Below are 16,709 nucleotides of genomic sequence, written 5' to 3' on the forward strand. Positions count from 1 at the left end.
TCTCTTCTAAAGACTTTGATCTGACTGACACACAAACGGCCCTCAGATCACAAGTCTGCAGACCCTGTTGGGCCTCTCTGGCTGGTCGGCTTGTACATACACTTCGTCCCTATGAGGATTCCTCACCCTCCTCCCATATCCCTTCGTCTTTCCCTTTATCCCTTCTTCTTCCACCTCCTCTGCCTCCTCCTTCTCCTCCTCTTCCTCTTCTGTTTGGTGTTTTGAAACATCTGAGTACAGACATGTTCTGAGCTTTGGAGGACCCAGGGGCCCGAGATCCAGACAGAGGGAGAAAATAAAGAAACTCTACAGTGCCCAAGGTGCAAAAGCTATCTCACCATTATCACTGGGGAGAAACTCTTAAGCATCACCAAATGTCTGGACAGACAGAAGAGATCAGAAGACTGTTTGGTCGGTTGTTCACATAATCAAACTGTCAGCGAATGGTGCATTCGGCAGCTCACAGTGGAATCACTATGATTTGAGTCAATGCATTTACCCTAATGGAGAGACAGTGTTTTATGATGGAAAACAGAATAAGAATATAGTTCTTCACAGACTGCAGGCTCAAAAATGGAAGGGTTGTTCCTTGTACTTTTCCAGCACAGACGTGTCAGCAGCATGGACATGAAACATGCTGTCACTGTTTCTTATCTCAATATGTCCCTGGGTGGAAAAGTGAGGCAACAGCTTACTGATGTCTTGCAGCCTGCCTGACCATTAAAACATATTTCCATGCTGATGGATGTCAGATGTAGCCTAAAAAATAATTCATAGCTCACCCTTGATTTCTGAGATCATTCCCAACTACAGTTTTCAAAACTTATTTTTCATTCTTCACAAATGGAAAAAGCAAATGTAGACTATAAACAAGTGAAAAATGATTGAGAAAGGGGAGAAGAAGAGGGCAACGGGGTAAGAGCACAGGGGCTGTTATCTCCCACAAATGATCCTGTCTGACCAATATCAAGTTCTTGGAATGGTGGTTTGGAAGGACAGTCAGCGTTTATAAGTGAAAGCTGTGAAAGACGTGAGTAGGTTTATCTGAAATGGAAACAGGAAATGAGTTACAGCTGTGCTGAGAATGTGGCACAGCTGTCCAGGGCCAGAGATGGTTTAAGCATTCTACAGGAGCGCAGAAAAAAAAACATGGACTCATCTACGAAGGCCGTTAGGGGGCTGAATTTGAAGGGCAAGCCAATAAAATGGCCCACATGTACTGTACTTTCAAAAATGGCAAACGATGATTAAACCTGGTTCAAATCATAGAGGTTAGGAAAAAAAAACATATTATTCCCCAAGTCTTCACCAAGATGTAACGGCAAATTCTTTTAATAATCACGAGGCCTTCAAAAACTGTTATCTCTAATAACAGCTTCCAACTGCATTTTATGGTCATAGGATTTATTCATCAACTGACAACATTAATCATGAAGCCCTCTTAAAAAATCATCCCCTAAAATTCAAAACATGGCAAGAACTGCAATCATCCTCTAAAATCTTGGCATGAGTACACCCGTGTATCTGTCTTCACTTTTCACCCCTGGGCTTTCTAGAAAAGGCTGTGAGAGATTGAAAGCCATGAAGCGACCAAAACTGCCTGGACCATACTAAGGAAGCTCCTTTGTTCCTCTTCCAAAACGGGCTCCAAACCTTTTTTTTTTCAAATTGGGTCCCAGCCAAGGGAAGTAGAAGTATGGCTGCCCCTCTCCAAGCTCTGTTCTAATATGTTCCATGCCTTCCAGTTGCTTACATCATCAATCTGGGAGATGGCTAAGTGTGATGGGGTGAACATAAACAGAGCTTGAGCTATGGGCTAAAATAGACACAGGTTTTGTCTCAAAGAAAACTTGGCGCCCCTTTTCCTTTTATTTATTTGGGAAGAAAATGCTCATACGGAGAGGTCCTAATCGCTGGCTGGCATCCTGAATGACATTGCATGTATTACCTACTTAAGAACCAGTGCCGCAGAGAGAGAATTGAAGGAAATGCAACAGTCTACAATATCCAAAATTCACCTACCTAATCAACTTCAAGCAGCAAGCTTGTTATTGACATCCGAGTGCCAGTCCTAATCATCTCCCTTTTAATGCTTTAAAATGCACACCCTCATGTCAAAACCTGAGTACACATTAACTCTCCCCAAATCGTCTACTTACTAAACATGTCACTGATTAATTATACATCTGACATGTTTCCCCCTCTCATATGTACATGTTGCCTCTGCAGAATGTGTGTATAACAGTTGTAACGTATTTAATAAGTGCATGTTTAAATATGTACGAGAGTCAAGATCTTAGCCAGTTCACGCAGTGTACAGTAGATGTTTACGCAATATCAAAAGACTCTGCTGTGCTTATCAAAATGAGTAAGACATATGGATGGTTTGTTTTTCACTTGCCAAAATAGTAAAGGGGAGTTTGTCCACTTGGGCCCCATCAGGTCAAATCATAAAGATCTATCACTGGCTTTGCACTCTGCTAAAACGCTAAGGAAACATATTGTAGATTTTAAGACCCTTTTTATTCAGCCAGACTGTGTACTAAAACTAATTGGATTTCTGTCAATGGAAAAAATATATCCCTGGGACAGCTTTGAACTCAATAGCTCTGCCTATCCAACTGCACATGAGGGAGTGAGACCTTGCCACATGCCAAGCACCAGGGAGGAAAATGAAATTGGTGGTCAACATAAAATATTAAAATAGCATGGTATCGAATTTTTGAAAAATGATGTCAGGGCGGCTCATTATGGCCAGCAAGGCAGTGAATTAAACTATATTTAGTGGGTGATAATTGAAATCATAGCTGTAGTCATTACCACTGACAAGTTTCTAAATAATACCCAATAAATCCCCTCTTTTTAGCAAAGTCCCTGTGACAGCTGGCAGTGCTGAAACATATAAAGTAGAGAAACAGAATCTCTTTCCCTTTCTTTCCTCTCTCCCTTCCTCCCCCCCAAACTCTTCTTTCTTTCTCTCTTAGAGCCAATAAAATGTCAGCTTTTATTCTCCTCCTCCAACGTGTTGGCTAGATGTCAGCAGACCCTTCTAAAGCTCTGCCACTGCAAGCTGAAGGCCTGTAAATCTCTGTGTCAGTGGCACGCCATCCGTCTTGGGATATACAATAAAAAATGTGACGCAGTCATAAAAGGAATGGCATCGCTGCCCAGTATATATAATGTGAACAAAAGGAACATAAAGATGTTCCATTCCATTCAGAATCCGAAACCACAAGATGGCCTTATATTGAAGGAGAGAGGAGGAAGTGGCTTGCCCTGGAAGGCTGATAGCAGCTCCTGACAGTGATTAACAGATGGTTGCCCTGCCATCAGTGGACTTTTGTTGTGTTTTAACAGAGAGATAAAGATTTATACTATATATGTTATACCAAGAGTAATGGAAATGTGGAGTTGATAGACTAGCTGAGCGACTGTTCAGTCAAAGCATGATATAGCTTATTCCTCTGTGCCATAGACCTCCTGTGTGGTCCAAAAAATATTAAAAACACATCTGTGAACCACACTGTTGCTGTGGGTGACATGTTCCTCCATTATGATTAACATAGACACTGTAGTTTATACTGATTTAAACCACTGTCCTTCTTCTAAAGATACTCACTACAATGGGTGTGGCAATGTGTAATCATCTCCCTAACAAATGCATTGTTGACTTGAGTTTTGGTACCATGTGCTTAAAACTACAGTGCCCAGCTGTTTTTGGAATCGACAGAAAGTTTTTATAAGATGATGCTATATATTTATATTCACAGCAGACAGGGTAGGGACGTTGTTGAGTAGAAACAGATTACCACATTGTTTGTTGGTTTTGCCTTTTCACTGAATTTGTTGTGAAGACTAAACATATTTTTGCAAACACAGACAAGAGTCGAAGTTTATCTTTATTCCTGTTTGCTTGGCACGCATCATGTTTTTCTACAGAATTGAAGCAACTCTATTGCAAACATCTTTACTTCTTCAATGTTTTGGGAAACTTTAAGGATATTGCAATGTGTCAACCGGATAGTTTGCTGCCATGGTAATACTTACCACTTCCTCAAATAAACATGGCACAAGTAGTAAGTAAATGAAAAGGGAATAATGCTGGAAATGAGAGTGGAGTTTTCATTTTAAAACCTACATAAATACCTTAATATCTATGGAGAAGAAAGCTTTACTGACAATCTAATACAGACTCTGTAGTTTAGTATACAGTATGTGTTTAAAATGTGTTTTTTATTAATAGTCCCAATGCAGCAAGAGTCAAACACAAGGCCAGATGTACTTGGATAAATCAAACCGTATATCTTAATAAATGGTAGGCCTCAGAGCATATACCACATTAAATGAGATCCATTAGGGAGGATAAAATATGCAGTTCTTCTGCAAACATCTTCTGCCCTTCAGGCACATTTTATCACGGCAAATCGAGAGTAAAAATACATTGCTGGACACAGAAATACAAAAACAAAACAATGGACGTGATGAAGGCCACTTTACTGCGGTATTGTTGCAATTTGGAAAGGGCTTTCAATCATTTACAAGTTGTCCATTTTGCCAAAGAAGGAAGAAAAATGATGGCTTTTAGTTACATTTGAAGATTGTTGTCTTAATTGACTTAATGCAGTGAGAGGATTTGTGTCAGATGTGTATTATGTAACCTTTAACAGATCTATCCAAAGACATTAAAAGTGAGACTGTCCAAACCGTCAGAAATATAATCTCATTTCAAAGTCTTAAGTCATCGCATGTGATTTTGATTAATATAAAAATATATATTCTTTACTTCTTCAGTAAAGGAATCCATGGCTTTCTGTCCTCAACGGGGAGAAAAGTGTTTCCAGCAATCACAAAATATCTGATAAAAGCTTAAATTGGAAAGATGGAGGAACAAGACAAGCTATCCATTAAGCATAACCTCTTTAGCTCTATCCCATCACTTTCCCAGGAGTAGTAGTACGTCGTTTAAAAAAAGCACTCCCAGTGAAAATTAAAAAGGTTGTTTTTTTCCACCAATACATACTGATAACAAAATATAAACGTCCTTGATATGAATAACTTATTTCCTGCCAGACCATATCCGTCCCATCACTTTGGTTTAAATCTCTTACGGCTGGCAGAGCTCGGCATTCTCCTTAATTTATGAGACGCAGATCAGGTTATCCTAGAATATCGGCTTAAACAGGCCTGATAGATCGGATATGGAATATATTTGCTGAGCAGAACAGAGTATGCACCACTATTACCAGACACACACACTCTACGCTCCCAGTTAAGTGATTTGAGGACTTCATACTGCCAATGTTTCATCTCCTCTCTTCCTAACTGACACTTTATCTGCATACCGGCATCTCTGAAGATTGAACACTTAGGCAAGACAATGACAGGCTCTCTTGCCGTTGTCACTTCTCATTCTAGGACTGGTCTAATGCCTCTTACTGGGCTTCTGCCAATAACAGACCCCCCGGCCCCTCCCCTCACCATCAAACAACCAGAGTCTACCTAGCCTGGATTAGAAAAGGAGCACTTGATGTCTGTGACACTCATTTGTCAATTAACAGGCCCCTTCCCGTGTTGACATACAGCGACTTGAAAGACAGAGCGGTGCCTGGGACGAATTAAGAGAGACAGATGAGTGAGGCATGAGCTGCGGAGTAATACTATAATGTTCTTTAGATATGAATATAAAACGACACAGCTGACAGGCCATACAAGGTTTTATTTCATTTCTCAGTGTACCGGGCCTCCCTACTTTGTCTTCTTTGTTCTCTTTTCATCAGACTACTTACATCTCATTTTGACAGCCAGGCGACATTTAGAGCACTTTCGTTTTAAAGCGCGAGTTAGCATACTTGATTTGTCATTAAAATGCAAAACGCCTGCCATCACCAACATAGCCCGGGTGAACACATACCCCCTCAGATACTCACAGACACACACATACTGTACACTACACACACATACACAGGTAGCTGAGGTTAATCTGCAATGCAAAAGTACAATATGGACCCCTCTTTCTTAATGGCAGGCTGAATTTCGACTTAAAAGTCTAGAGCAGGGGTCTCAAACTCAAGGCCCGGGGGCCAAATCCGGCCCGCGACTTCATTTTATGTGGCCCCGCAAGAGCTTGCAAAGAATATAATACGTTTATTATACGGTTACATGCCACTTTACAGAAGCAGGTTGCCCATAAACTACATTTCCCACAATGCATCTCGTTTTGTGACATGCGCACTGAAGAGACTTGCAATTATTTGCCCTGGACTTCTGCTTTCAGACGTAGTTAATTACTAAGTTATTATCCTATCCGATAATAATCCAATTCAGAGGCAATAATGTAATATAATACATTATTTTATATATATATTATATATTTATATAGTTACAACCGGCCCTTTGAGTGCAACCTTTATGCGAATATGGCCCGCGATGAAATTGAGTTTGACACCCCTGGTCTAGAGTCAGGAGTTCATCTGCTACACATTATTCTGGGTATAAATAAATTAAGCTTATTTGTGGTCGGAAAATTAAAGACAGCTGCTTTGCTCCAATTGTATATCTACTTGGCGAACAGATAAAAAGACAACATGGCAAGATCAGGATGGGATGCATGCTAATTGAGGCTTGGCATTAAACGCATTATTTATGTTGCTAACAGGGTGTGTTAAATGTCCTTGTCTAACTGTAGACAGTATACAGGTCAACCTCTTCAATTGATGAAGGAGAGAGTCAAGTACCAGTGCTACAGGTTAACTGGATTCCCTGTAAACAAATGGTAAATTTCCTCCGAATGCATCCGTGGTTGCTTTAAGTGTGTGCATTAAGATTTCAGAGCATATTCATCTACACTTTATTGGAGTCTTAACCTATGGTGAAACTGCAATGCCACTAAGAATTACTCAATCGCATGCAGCCATTGACAAGACAATAATATTGTTGAATAAAACCTCTCTGAAAGGGTCGCAACAAAGTGAATATGCTAAAAGTGGTCATTATGTTAAGGCTTTTATTGTAATAGTTTGTACAGATGTTCCTATTTTGGTGTACATTTCTAAGCACTTGAATGTAATCAAGTCCTGCTGTAGATAGCAATTGTTTGACAGATTAGATCAACTGGAATGATCAACATTATGATCAACTAAAGCAAATATTTGACAGTTGCGAGCAACATTTTACATTCAATTTACAGTAATAGCCATCACATGTGGTGAGAGGACAAGTGATGGGCAGATATAACTGGCGAAAACAAATCTAAGATCACTTTCAGGTTAAGTCTAAGGTTGTGCAAGAGCTGCCATTGCATAAATGTGATTTGTTTATTAGATGCCATGTCAGAACTGTGACGACCTTTATCCTCAGGTCTAATAACATTAGGTTTCATCCTGTGACTCACCGACATGTGTCCTCCTCAAACCTCATGTGTCCAGGGCAGCAGCACTGCAAGTAACAGATGCAGGCACCCAAAGTGCACCCGAGTCACAGCGAGGGATCATGTCAAGACAGCACATGCCCACTCTGCATTGTGTACACACCTGACCTGGAACAAAGTGGACGACACAATACTATCCAAGCCCGTCCCGAGACAGAAATCTCACCGTGAGCCACACTTCTCAACACATTGATGAGACAGGCTGACAGTGCAGCACACAGAGCGAGAGGTGTGGGTGTGACAGCCTGCTACCATAATTTCATCCTGCCATTACCTGCCCAGCCACTCACAGTTATGCTCACAGAGACAGATGCACAAACACTGCATGCAAGCAAACATGGGCAAGCATACACACAAACATAAACATATGTGCAACACGCACACAAACACACAGTAAAGGTGCCAGTACATTTCTTCTCATTGTGGCTCATTGTCAGGTGGCTGGATGAGTGTTGTCAATTGAGCTGACAGAAATAAGCACATTAGCTACAACAAACTCTGGCAATGCCTCGCTCTCAATTTGAGTTGAGCAGCATGAAGAAGTACATGATGCTGAAGGCAGACCACAGAGTCTCAACAACATGTGCATCTGTTTGCATCTGGTTGCTAGAGCTGACACTGAAACAAGGTAATAGTGTCAATACAAACATTTCTCAACTATCTGACATGCATGTCATAGATTCCTGAAAGTTGAAGCTAGGGAAAAAATGGTTACATAATATTGTGTTACAAAATTAAATACAATCTGTAATTATGGACAATGTCATATGGCGATGAGGCTTAGCTTGAATGTTGTCCTTTTTTAAGGAAGCATGATCAGTATGTAGCTATAATGGCTTAAAGATATGTGAGAATCTAATGTACTATACACAAGAACAAAAAAAGAATCACACTTCCTAATATATGGAAGGTTCATTTCTATTCTACAAGGGGGAAGTGTGCCTTTACATTTATTAAAGCCATAAGAAGCTGTGTGTGCTGACATTTATAGTTTAACTATTTATATCAATATAGTTTGCCAAATAATAGTGTAGTTTTTGATTTTGTCCTCACCACAAACTGAAAAGGTTTGCAGGTGCAGAAATGCGTTACATTTTTGTGGAACGTTTTTCACCAATAAGCTGTGAGTCTGGGGCCCCTGTCTATTAGATGCATTCTTATGGGGATCAAACTACTGAGTGGGTGGCTATGCCTTAGTTAGCATACAACTGTATCACATGTTGAGCTGCTTATTAAATTTCACAGCTCGACCCACCCGTGACCTCCCAATGTTGTCATGTGATCACCCACAGACACCAATAGTGACAGAACAAGTTTAAGAAACAATAGTGGATATATATATACATTTGTAATGGGAGTGTGTGTTTGGTGCCAAGGTTTTCATAGCAGGTTAGACATTTATATTTTATAGCTATGGATAGAGATAAAGAGATCATGCTGTGCTTATGATGAGCCATTTAAACCTACTGTATATAGGAGAATAATATGAAGCCCTATGTAAGAGATCATTTTGCCCACAAGCAGCCATCAATCAATATTCCACTGATATGAGCCCCAAAAGGTTTGAGCACCACTTCATTGCTTCTGCACCGCTTCTCTGCCCATACCACCCTTTGAAGTTTAGTAATGATATCTGACATCTGAGATTAGGCAAACTGAAATTATTAATGAATTAATAATATCTGAGTCATAAATATTTGATTATGAACATCACGTCCTTAATGTGACGGTTTCAAAGGCGAGAAACATAATGCCAGCCTTGATCTCACTGAAAGCTACACACAAAAGGGTTGTTTCAGTCGGATTTCATAAAGACATAAGATCGTTTCTTCTGAGGTAACGCCAAGACATCTACTGTTTGTCACAAGGAAGTCACGATCTGATGGCTATCATAATCTTTTAAAGGAAAGGTTATTCAAAAGTCCAGTCACTACAAGTTGACAATGACATATACAACAAGTGTGTCGGAGGGCAGCATGACTAATCAAATATAAAACTCATGATTGAACATCATCTCTCTTACTGATGGTAGTTTGATTATAACACTGTCACTCTACCCAACTTTCATCAGGTATTTGAACAAGCATTACAACAGTTCCTTATACTGTAAATAAATGTAACATTTGCTAATATTGTTGTGGTGCCATACAAATGACAAAGTTCATTTGGACCACAACATTGGTCAATGTTGTAAATATACCTGCAAGAATCTGGACGTATAACAAGTTTAAGAACAAACATACTGTATTATACAAACTGTTATTGGTTTAAGCTATTCCCATCTGTTAGTTATGATGTCATTTAACTTAATAGCCTCATAGCCGATTGTAAACAAGGTAACACTGCTAGAAAGTACAGAAACAAACGCTAACCCAATTTGACCCAGTGTTGTACACTAAAGAGACAGGCGAAGTCAAATATCAAACAATGTTATTCATCAATTCTGTTGAATTCTTCTATCACCTTTTCAACTAATTTCTTACCATATTTAAAACAACACATGCAATTAGATTTTTCTGTATATTGAGGATCCTTTTAACAAGGGCAGCCGCCATACTTAACTATCCTTATAGTAGTCTTCATAGACACTACCTTCTGTAAAGGTGAACCGCATACATGCTAAACTGTGTGAACTCATAAATACAGTACATTTTAGGTCAGTAGGTCTCAGGTTGTATGTGTCAAAATCAAAAGAATATGTTTCAAAGGCTGTCTCTATGTCACACAGCTACTGTATACACATTCAAAGGATCTTGCTCAAAGGCACTTAAAGAGCTGACCCATAACAGATTTTTGCAGCCCGCCAGAACACTGTGTGTAGTGCATCAGTACTGCAATGATTATGCAGTATGATGCAATTTGAATCAGTTATATTGAGGACTACACACGTCAAGCACTGCCTCAAAACAAAAGACTTCAACAAAAAAGTGCCTCTTTTGAGACGGCTTCATGTGCCTGACAGTCATGAAAAGGGTTCAGAGACAAGAGCACCTTATAACCATCATCTCCTTTCTTTTACTTGCCAGATCAACTGTGCTAGTCCTGCTGTTGAAATGGCAGCCCCCTCTGAAGCAGCTGCCATGAGGTGTTCCTTCATGTCCTGACAGAGGAATCTTTTCTTCTATTTGCCCCCGAATTAGCATGTCACATTAATCGATCACGCCTTTTATCCTGCCCCAGCGTGGCACCAGCCCAGCAATAACACTCATTCAGCTCTTTGATGTCATGATGACACTCTGACCACCTATAGACCCACAGCACACATTCAATTTCTCCTGATGTAGAGATGCATGTCTACCAGCTACAAACTGAGAGAGACAGACAGACAGACAGACAGACAGACAGCATGTGCATCCAAGAGTACACCTTAGCATCTGTCATCTACCTGAGCTGGTTGAAGCTTAGATCCAATCTTCTTGCAAACAGGCCATATGTGTCCCCAAGAAAGTCTGGGATGTCCTTGCAGTCATGTCCGATGTAGGAAATCTTTAAAAGTAAAAAAAAGAGAGAGAAGTAGCAATAATACAAACACACCCCTGACATGCTAAATGGTACTGTTCATACAGAACATGTATAACAATATGAATGATATAGAATGATAAAGAATCATCAGTGAACCACACAGTGAGGATGAAGGCTAGGTGCAGAAGTGTGTACTTCAGCCATGCTATTCATGTTGCAAAATAATACTTTTCCAAAACCTTTCAAATGATCATTGTACAGTCTGCAAAACACTTCAATATTTTATTAAGTTGCATGTTATTGCTGCATATTGGAGGCATTATGCTCTCCAGAGAAATTGTAGGAGGATCTGTTAAACTGAAAGTCACTGTAACGTTAGCTACAGTGTGTCGGTGTGTCACATGACACCGGTCATATAGGAAATAAACAAATCCCCGTATACATTCAGCACTGGTAATCTCCACTTTTTAAACGATCACTGATAACGTAAGCCTGAGTAAAGCAATAGGGGCGAAGTCCGACAGAAACATTTCCCAAAACAAACTTACTTGAGTCCCATTCAAAGCGACCAACGACTCGTTATGTGCCATAACTTTCTCCTGAGGATGACAGATCGGTTTCTGTGTTTTCAGGATACGCTATCTGAGTTGATATCCAAAGTTCTGCTCAGAAACCCGCTGCTGTCAACATAAAATAATGCCTATGTGTGGTTTTAGCCCGGCTACTTTGGAGAGCTACTGCCGCTTTCAAAATTGACTTTACAGTTTCCGCGTGCCGTTTGAATCAGCTGACCCACTGTTTTGCGGAAGCACGCGGACACAGTGTTTGTTAGGGGTAGAATATGAGTGCTGCTGAATGCCTCTGGATGAATAGACAGTAGCCTGCAAGCATTAGCTTTACTTGCATTTGAGAAACACGTATGGTTTAAATTAAAATACCTTCACATTTTAAAGAAGACAAATGTGTTTTTTTATAACAAACTCTTAACAGCCAGGTAGACTATAAGCACCTGATAAACTGCAGGAATAGCCTGCATGTTTTCAAGTGACTATACAAAGTAGCCTAGCAAGAGAAGTTGTAAATATCTTCTATATCATGGTTCAAGAATCCATTTAACTGAATGTAATGCCTTAATTTTGGGTCTTTTTTTTCCAGCCCACTATCACAATTTTGCTGAATTTGCCTGGGACTTTACAATCTGTACAGCAACAACACCCTCATTGAGTGTCGCCAAACAGCTAAAGCAGAGGTGTGTTAGGCTAGTACTACTTTCGCACTGTTAGGAGTGGGATTTACAGTAGCCTACCTGAGATGCAATAACAGGGGCGGACTGGCCATCGGGACGAATCCCGATGGGCCGGTGTTGTGTCAAATGATGCACCCCCATCATGAAATGCCCCCCTTGTCACGGGAACGCGCATTTCTAAATGACACGTTTACACCTTAAAATGATGTTTAAAACGAAAAGTAAACGTTCAGGGTTTTTATTAATGGTAATTTTCAGACTGTGAGTTGTTTAGTGGTAGCTCATATAGTCTTGATTCTTGTGGTTAAACTTTTCGCTCCGTATTTGATGGCAGTGGTGTCGAAATTCATTCGTCACTTCCTTTTCAGTTTTTGTTTTTTATTATTGTTACGTCCTGTCTGTATACACGTGCTTTAAAATGTATTGTTTAATTTTACATATTTGTCATATAATAATCAAAATATATGTTTACAAATGTTACATAGTCTTTGTCAGCATTTTTTTGCCACGTTATGCACCCCTTGCTATCTTACATAATAACACTGTCACATTCATGAAACTTGCTCCATTTATTGGTAGGCTACTAGTCCTACAACTATACCCTAAAAAATGCTTGAGGGTGGGATTAATACAAACATATTTTTGGGTGGGGTGCATTTTATGACAGGCCTGGTTATCACAAGATGCCCCCCCTTGCTATCTTACAAAATAAAAGTGTCACATTCATGAAACTTGCTACATGTATTGGTACTAGTCCTACAACTATACCCTGAACAATGCTTGAGGGTGGGATTAATACAAACATCTTTTTGGGTGGGGTGCATTTTATGACAGGCCTGGTTATCACAATATGCCCCCCCTTGTTATCTTACAAAATAAAAGTGTCACATTCATGACACTTGCTCCATTTATTGGTACTAGTCCTACAACTATACCCTGAAAAATGCTTGAGGGTGGGATTAATACAAACATCTTTTTGGGTGGGGTGCATTTTATGACAGGCCTGGTTATCACAATATGCCCCCCCTTAATAGCTTACAAAATAAAAGGGTCACACATGAAACTTGCTCCATTTATTGGTACTAGTCCTACAACTATACCCTGAAAAATGCTTGAGGGTGGGATTAATACAAACATCTTTTTGGGTGGGGTGCATTTTATGACAGGCCTGGTTATCACAATATGCCCCCCCCTTGTTATCTTACAAAATAAAAGTGTCACATTCATGACACTTGCTCCATTTATTGGTACTAGTCCTACAAATATACCCTGAAAAATGCTTGAGGGTGGGATTAATACAAACATCTTTTTGGGTGGGGTGCATTTTATGACTGGCCGGGTTATCACAATTCCCCCCCCCCCCCTTGCTATCTTACAAAATAAAAGTGTCACATTCATGACACTTGCTCCATTTATTGGTACTAGTCCTACAACTATACTCTGATACAATAAACAATAAATGGAGCAAGTTTCATGAATGTGACAGTGTTATTATGTAAGATAGCAAGGGGTGCATAACGTGGCAAAAAAATGCTGACAAAGACTATGTAACATTTGTAAACATATATTTTGATTATTATATGACAAATATGTAAAATTAAACAATACATTTTAAAGCACGTGTATACAGACAGGACGTAACAATAATAAAAATAAAAAGATTAAAAAAAACAAAAACTGAAAAGGAAGGGACGAATGAATTTCGACACCACTACCATCAAATACGGAGCGAAAAGTTTAACCACAAGAATCAAGACTATATGAGCTACCACTAAACAACTCACAGTCTGAAAATTACCATTAATAAAAACCCTGAACGTTTACTTTTCGTTTTAAACATCGTTTTAAGGTGTAAACGTGTCATTTAGAAATGCGCGTTCCCGTGACAAGGGGGGCATTTCATGATGGGGGTGCATAATTTGACACAACAGGTACTGAAGTGGGCCGGTCGGACGATGTGGGCCGGTCGGATAACTCACTATACAATTATTCTAAATGTCCTTTTATTGCCAGATTAAGGCACAGCTCTCACTGCCATATCTCAGAATCTGAGGAAATCATATAAAAGGTATATTATCACTCACCACCAGGGGTAAATAAGAAAACACGTTTGTTTGTTAGTTATAGTGCAAAGGTCAAAGACAAAACAATATGTCTGTTTCAGTGAAGACAGATGTGGAAGCAGGAGTAAAACCCACATTGTATTTGGTGACTGATTTAAAACCTATGCTCCTGTTCACCCGTCCATAGTTTTGGAGTATAATATTTGAGTTTTAATTTTCCCCAAAAGGGCCGTTTAAAATGGAACATAAAATGAAATGGCAGCATGGACAGAAGAACAATAGGGACAAAAACTCCTTCTTTGCTTGGTAGAATAAATCTGAAGGAATGATATGGGCTTCATGCTTGGCATGGCAAAAATAATGATAAGTTTAACAATATGGGCAACAGGTAGGTTTTACTTATGGTTATAGTAGATAGGCCATGGATACTACAGCAGTTAAGCTTTGCATGGTACTAACCTCTTGATTGTATTAATATTGTATAATTGTAAACTCATGTTTTAGACAGACCAACCTTGATCCTAATAACATTTTTGTTTGTGGCTTTGCTGGTTTGCAAAGTAGTGCAACAATGTGTATTAATAATGACTTTTTAAATATTGCAAAGATCTTGTGTATGTGTCTTGGTCTAGTCTAAGATTAGATTTAAAGTCACTCTGTATACATTATCCTTAACTTTTTGCATATGTGGACTATATATATATAAACACTTGTCCTGTATCGGAATCTGATAGGTTAAACATATTATTTTTTGACACACTGATTCACCAAAATATTCGTTATTCATACACTCTCACACATTACATTGTTATTTTATGATCCACTGTGCTCTGAGAGCATGTCAACATGCAAGCAGACTTTGCAACCTAAAGCAGCTAACTCACTGCTATGTTTATTTCTTGAAGCTAATAAGTAAATACTTGCTGTAGTACTCTGATGAAGTATGGGGGCATACCTGCATAATCTGAGGTACATAGTTAGTGGCACTCTGGAGAGAATCATGAAGTTTGAGAACACCATGTTGTTCCTGAGCTTCACTGCATGTTGTGTGACGTCACGTGGGACCTCCCACACGCGGAAAAACTCGCTTTCCCTCTGCAGCCTGCCGGAGAGAGAGCGCGAGGGTCTGCATGGCTCCGGTCTTGCCTTGCGCCTGCGGTGCTTCACATTTTACACCCTGTGAAAGCTGATGTGTTTGTGTAATGCCAAATTGTTTCGTTTAAAAAGAAGGACTGCGTCTTAAGTCGTTACAGTGTTATTTGTTATCCTCTTACCTGTCTACGTTTTACATCGGAGCTTAGTAGGAAATGATTCCAGGTAATGTCGTCACGGACTTTCCTGTAAACCTGTTCTTCCTCCTCGGAGTTTTACTAAAAGATGTAATACTTTATGCATGCATGTGTTTTAAAATGTTTGTATGTACCGCCTGTCTCCTATTTATTCCATGTATATGTTATCTGATATTTTAACATGTTGTGCGTCTATTAAAAAAAGTTGTTTGGTTATTGCTAGTATTTCGCCACACAGTATTTCATAGAGTGAAAACGGACTGAAACCAAAATGATAAAAATAACTTCCTTTAATTTAGAGCTTCAAAATACCCTGAGCCTGTTAAATAAAAGTACTTTGGTAAAAGTATAAATATACGTAGAATTTGAAGGTGCAATTAGGAAAGTTGTTAAATTGTGTAATTTATATTTTAAATAGCTACACAAACACTTTTCAATGTTGATTTATATAAATAAATCATGGAAATTTGCTTTTTTTGCTCCATAGCATGAAGACGGCACAGCATATAGTTAACAGTTAACCTGCAAGTCCAACATATTTCCCCACAAGATGTAAATAGTTGTATTTGCATGCAGAGAGTGATTCATAAACATGTCAGTGTTATGAAATATATAGGGATATTAAAACTTTCTATTTAAATATCATGAATTATGGTCGCAAAAATGTGTTCCCATTTAAGGGGAATGCCGAGTATTTTGGTGTCTGGTGCAGAAGCCCATTCGTCATACGGACAATAAAGAGGGTTTTCGCCTGACAGTGAAAATTTATGGTTGCCCTTCTTTGCCCTAATAACTCACATATTGTGTCACGGACTGACAGCCCTTGCAGAAAACAGCAAGCCTGTTATCAATCACACATCTTTGCATATTGTGAAACGTCCCCCCCTTTTTTTGTCAGACAACATTGAAAACATTTAAAGAAATAGAGATGAGCTCATTTAGACTTTTGCCCCATCTTACAAACTCTCACATTAAAATACATTTGCTTTTGAGCTGCTGTTTATTTATAACACAAAATGATGACCTGTTCATCATAGAACATATACTTAGGACTTGTTTTTTAAATTCATAGTTTGCAAAACTGTAGTCAGCCATGCAGACCAGTGTAGGCCTATAAGTAAAAGTCAATGTTTTTGAACTGTTAACTAAAAACATTTGTCTTATTCTTGTTTAACAGTCCTTTTTATTTCTTTTTTTTGTAGTGTATTTTACTTTTTACAATG

The 16,709-nt window shown here is 39.1% G+C and overlaps 1 protein-coding gene across 2 annotated transcripts in view; it reads right to left on the reverse strand.

Annotated features, from left to right (window-relative positions):
• The window catches only part of lrmda (leucine rich melanocyte differentiation associated), a 196,907-nt gene extending 185,248 nt beyond the window's left edge, over window positions 1-11,659 (reverse strand). For both annotated transcript variants that reach the window (XM_034151786.1, XM_034151785.1), the window contains exons 1-2: window positions 11,437-11,659; window positions 10,812-10,912 (exon numbers count right to left, since the gene is read on the reverse strand). In XM_034151786.1, the coding sequence (XP_034007677.1) occupies window positions 10,812-10,912; window positions 11,437-11,478 (143 nt within the window). In that variant the 5' untranslated portion in view covers window positions 11,479-11,659. The remainder of the gene's footprint in view (window positions 1-10,811; window positions 10,913-11,436) is intronic.
• Between the last annotated feature and the right edge of the window lie 5,050 nt (window positions 11,660-16,709).

The sequence above is a fragment of the Trematomus bernacchii genome, unplaced genomic scaffold (assembly GCF_902827165.1).
Source record: "Trematomus bernacchii unplaced genomic scaffold, fTreBer1.1, whole genome shotgun sequence".
NCBI lineage: Eukaryota > Metazoa > Chordata > Actinopteri > Perciformes > Nototheniidae > Trematomus > Trematomus bernacchii.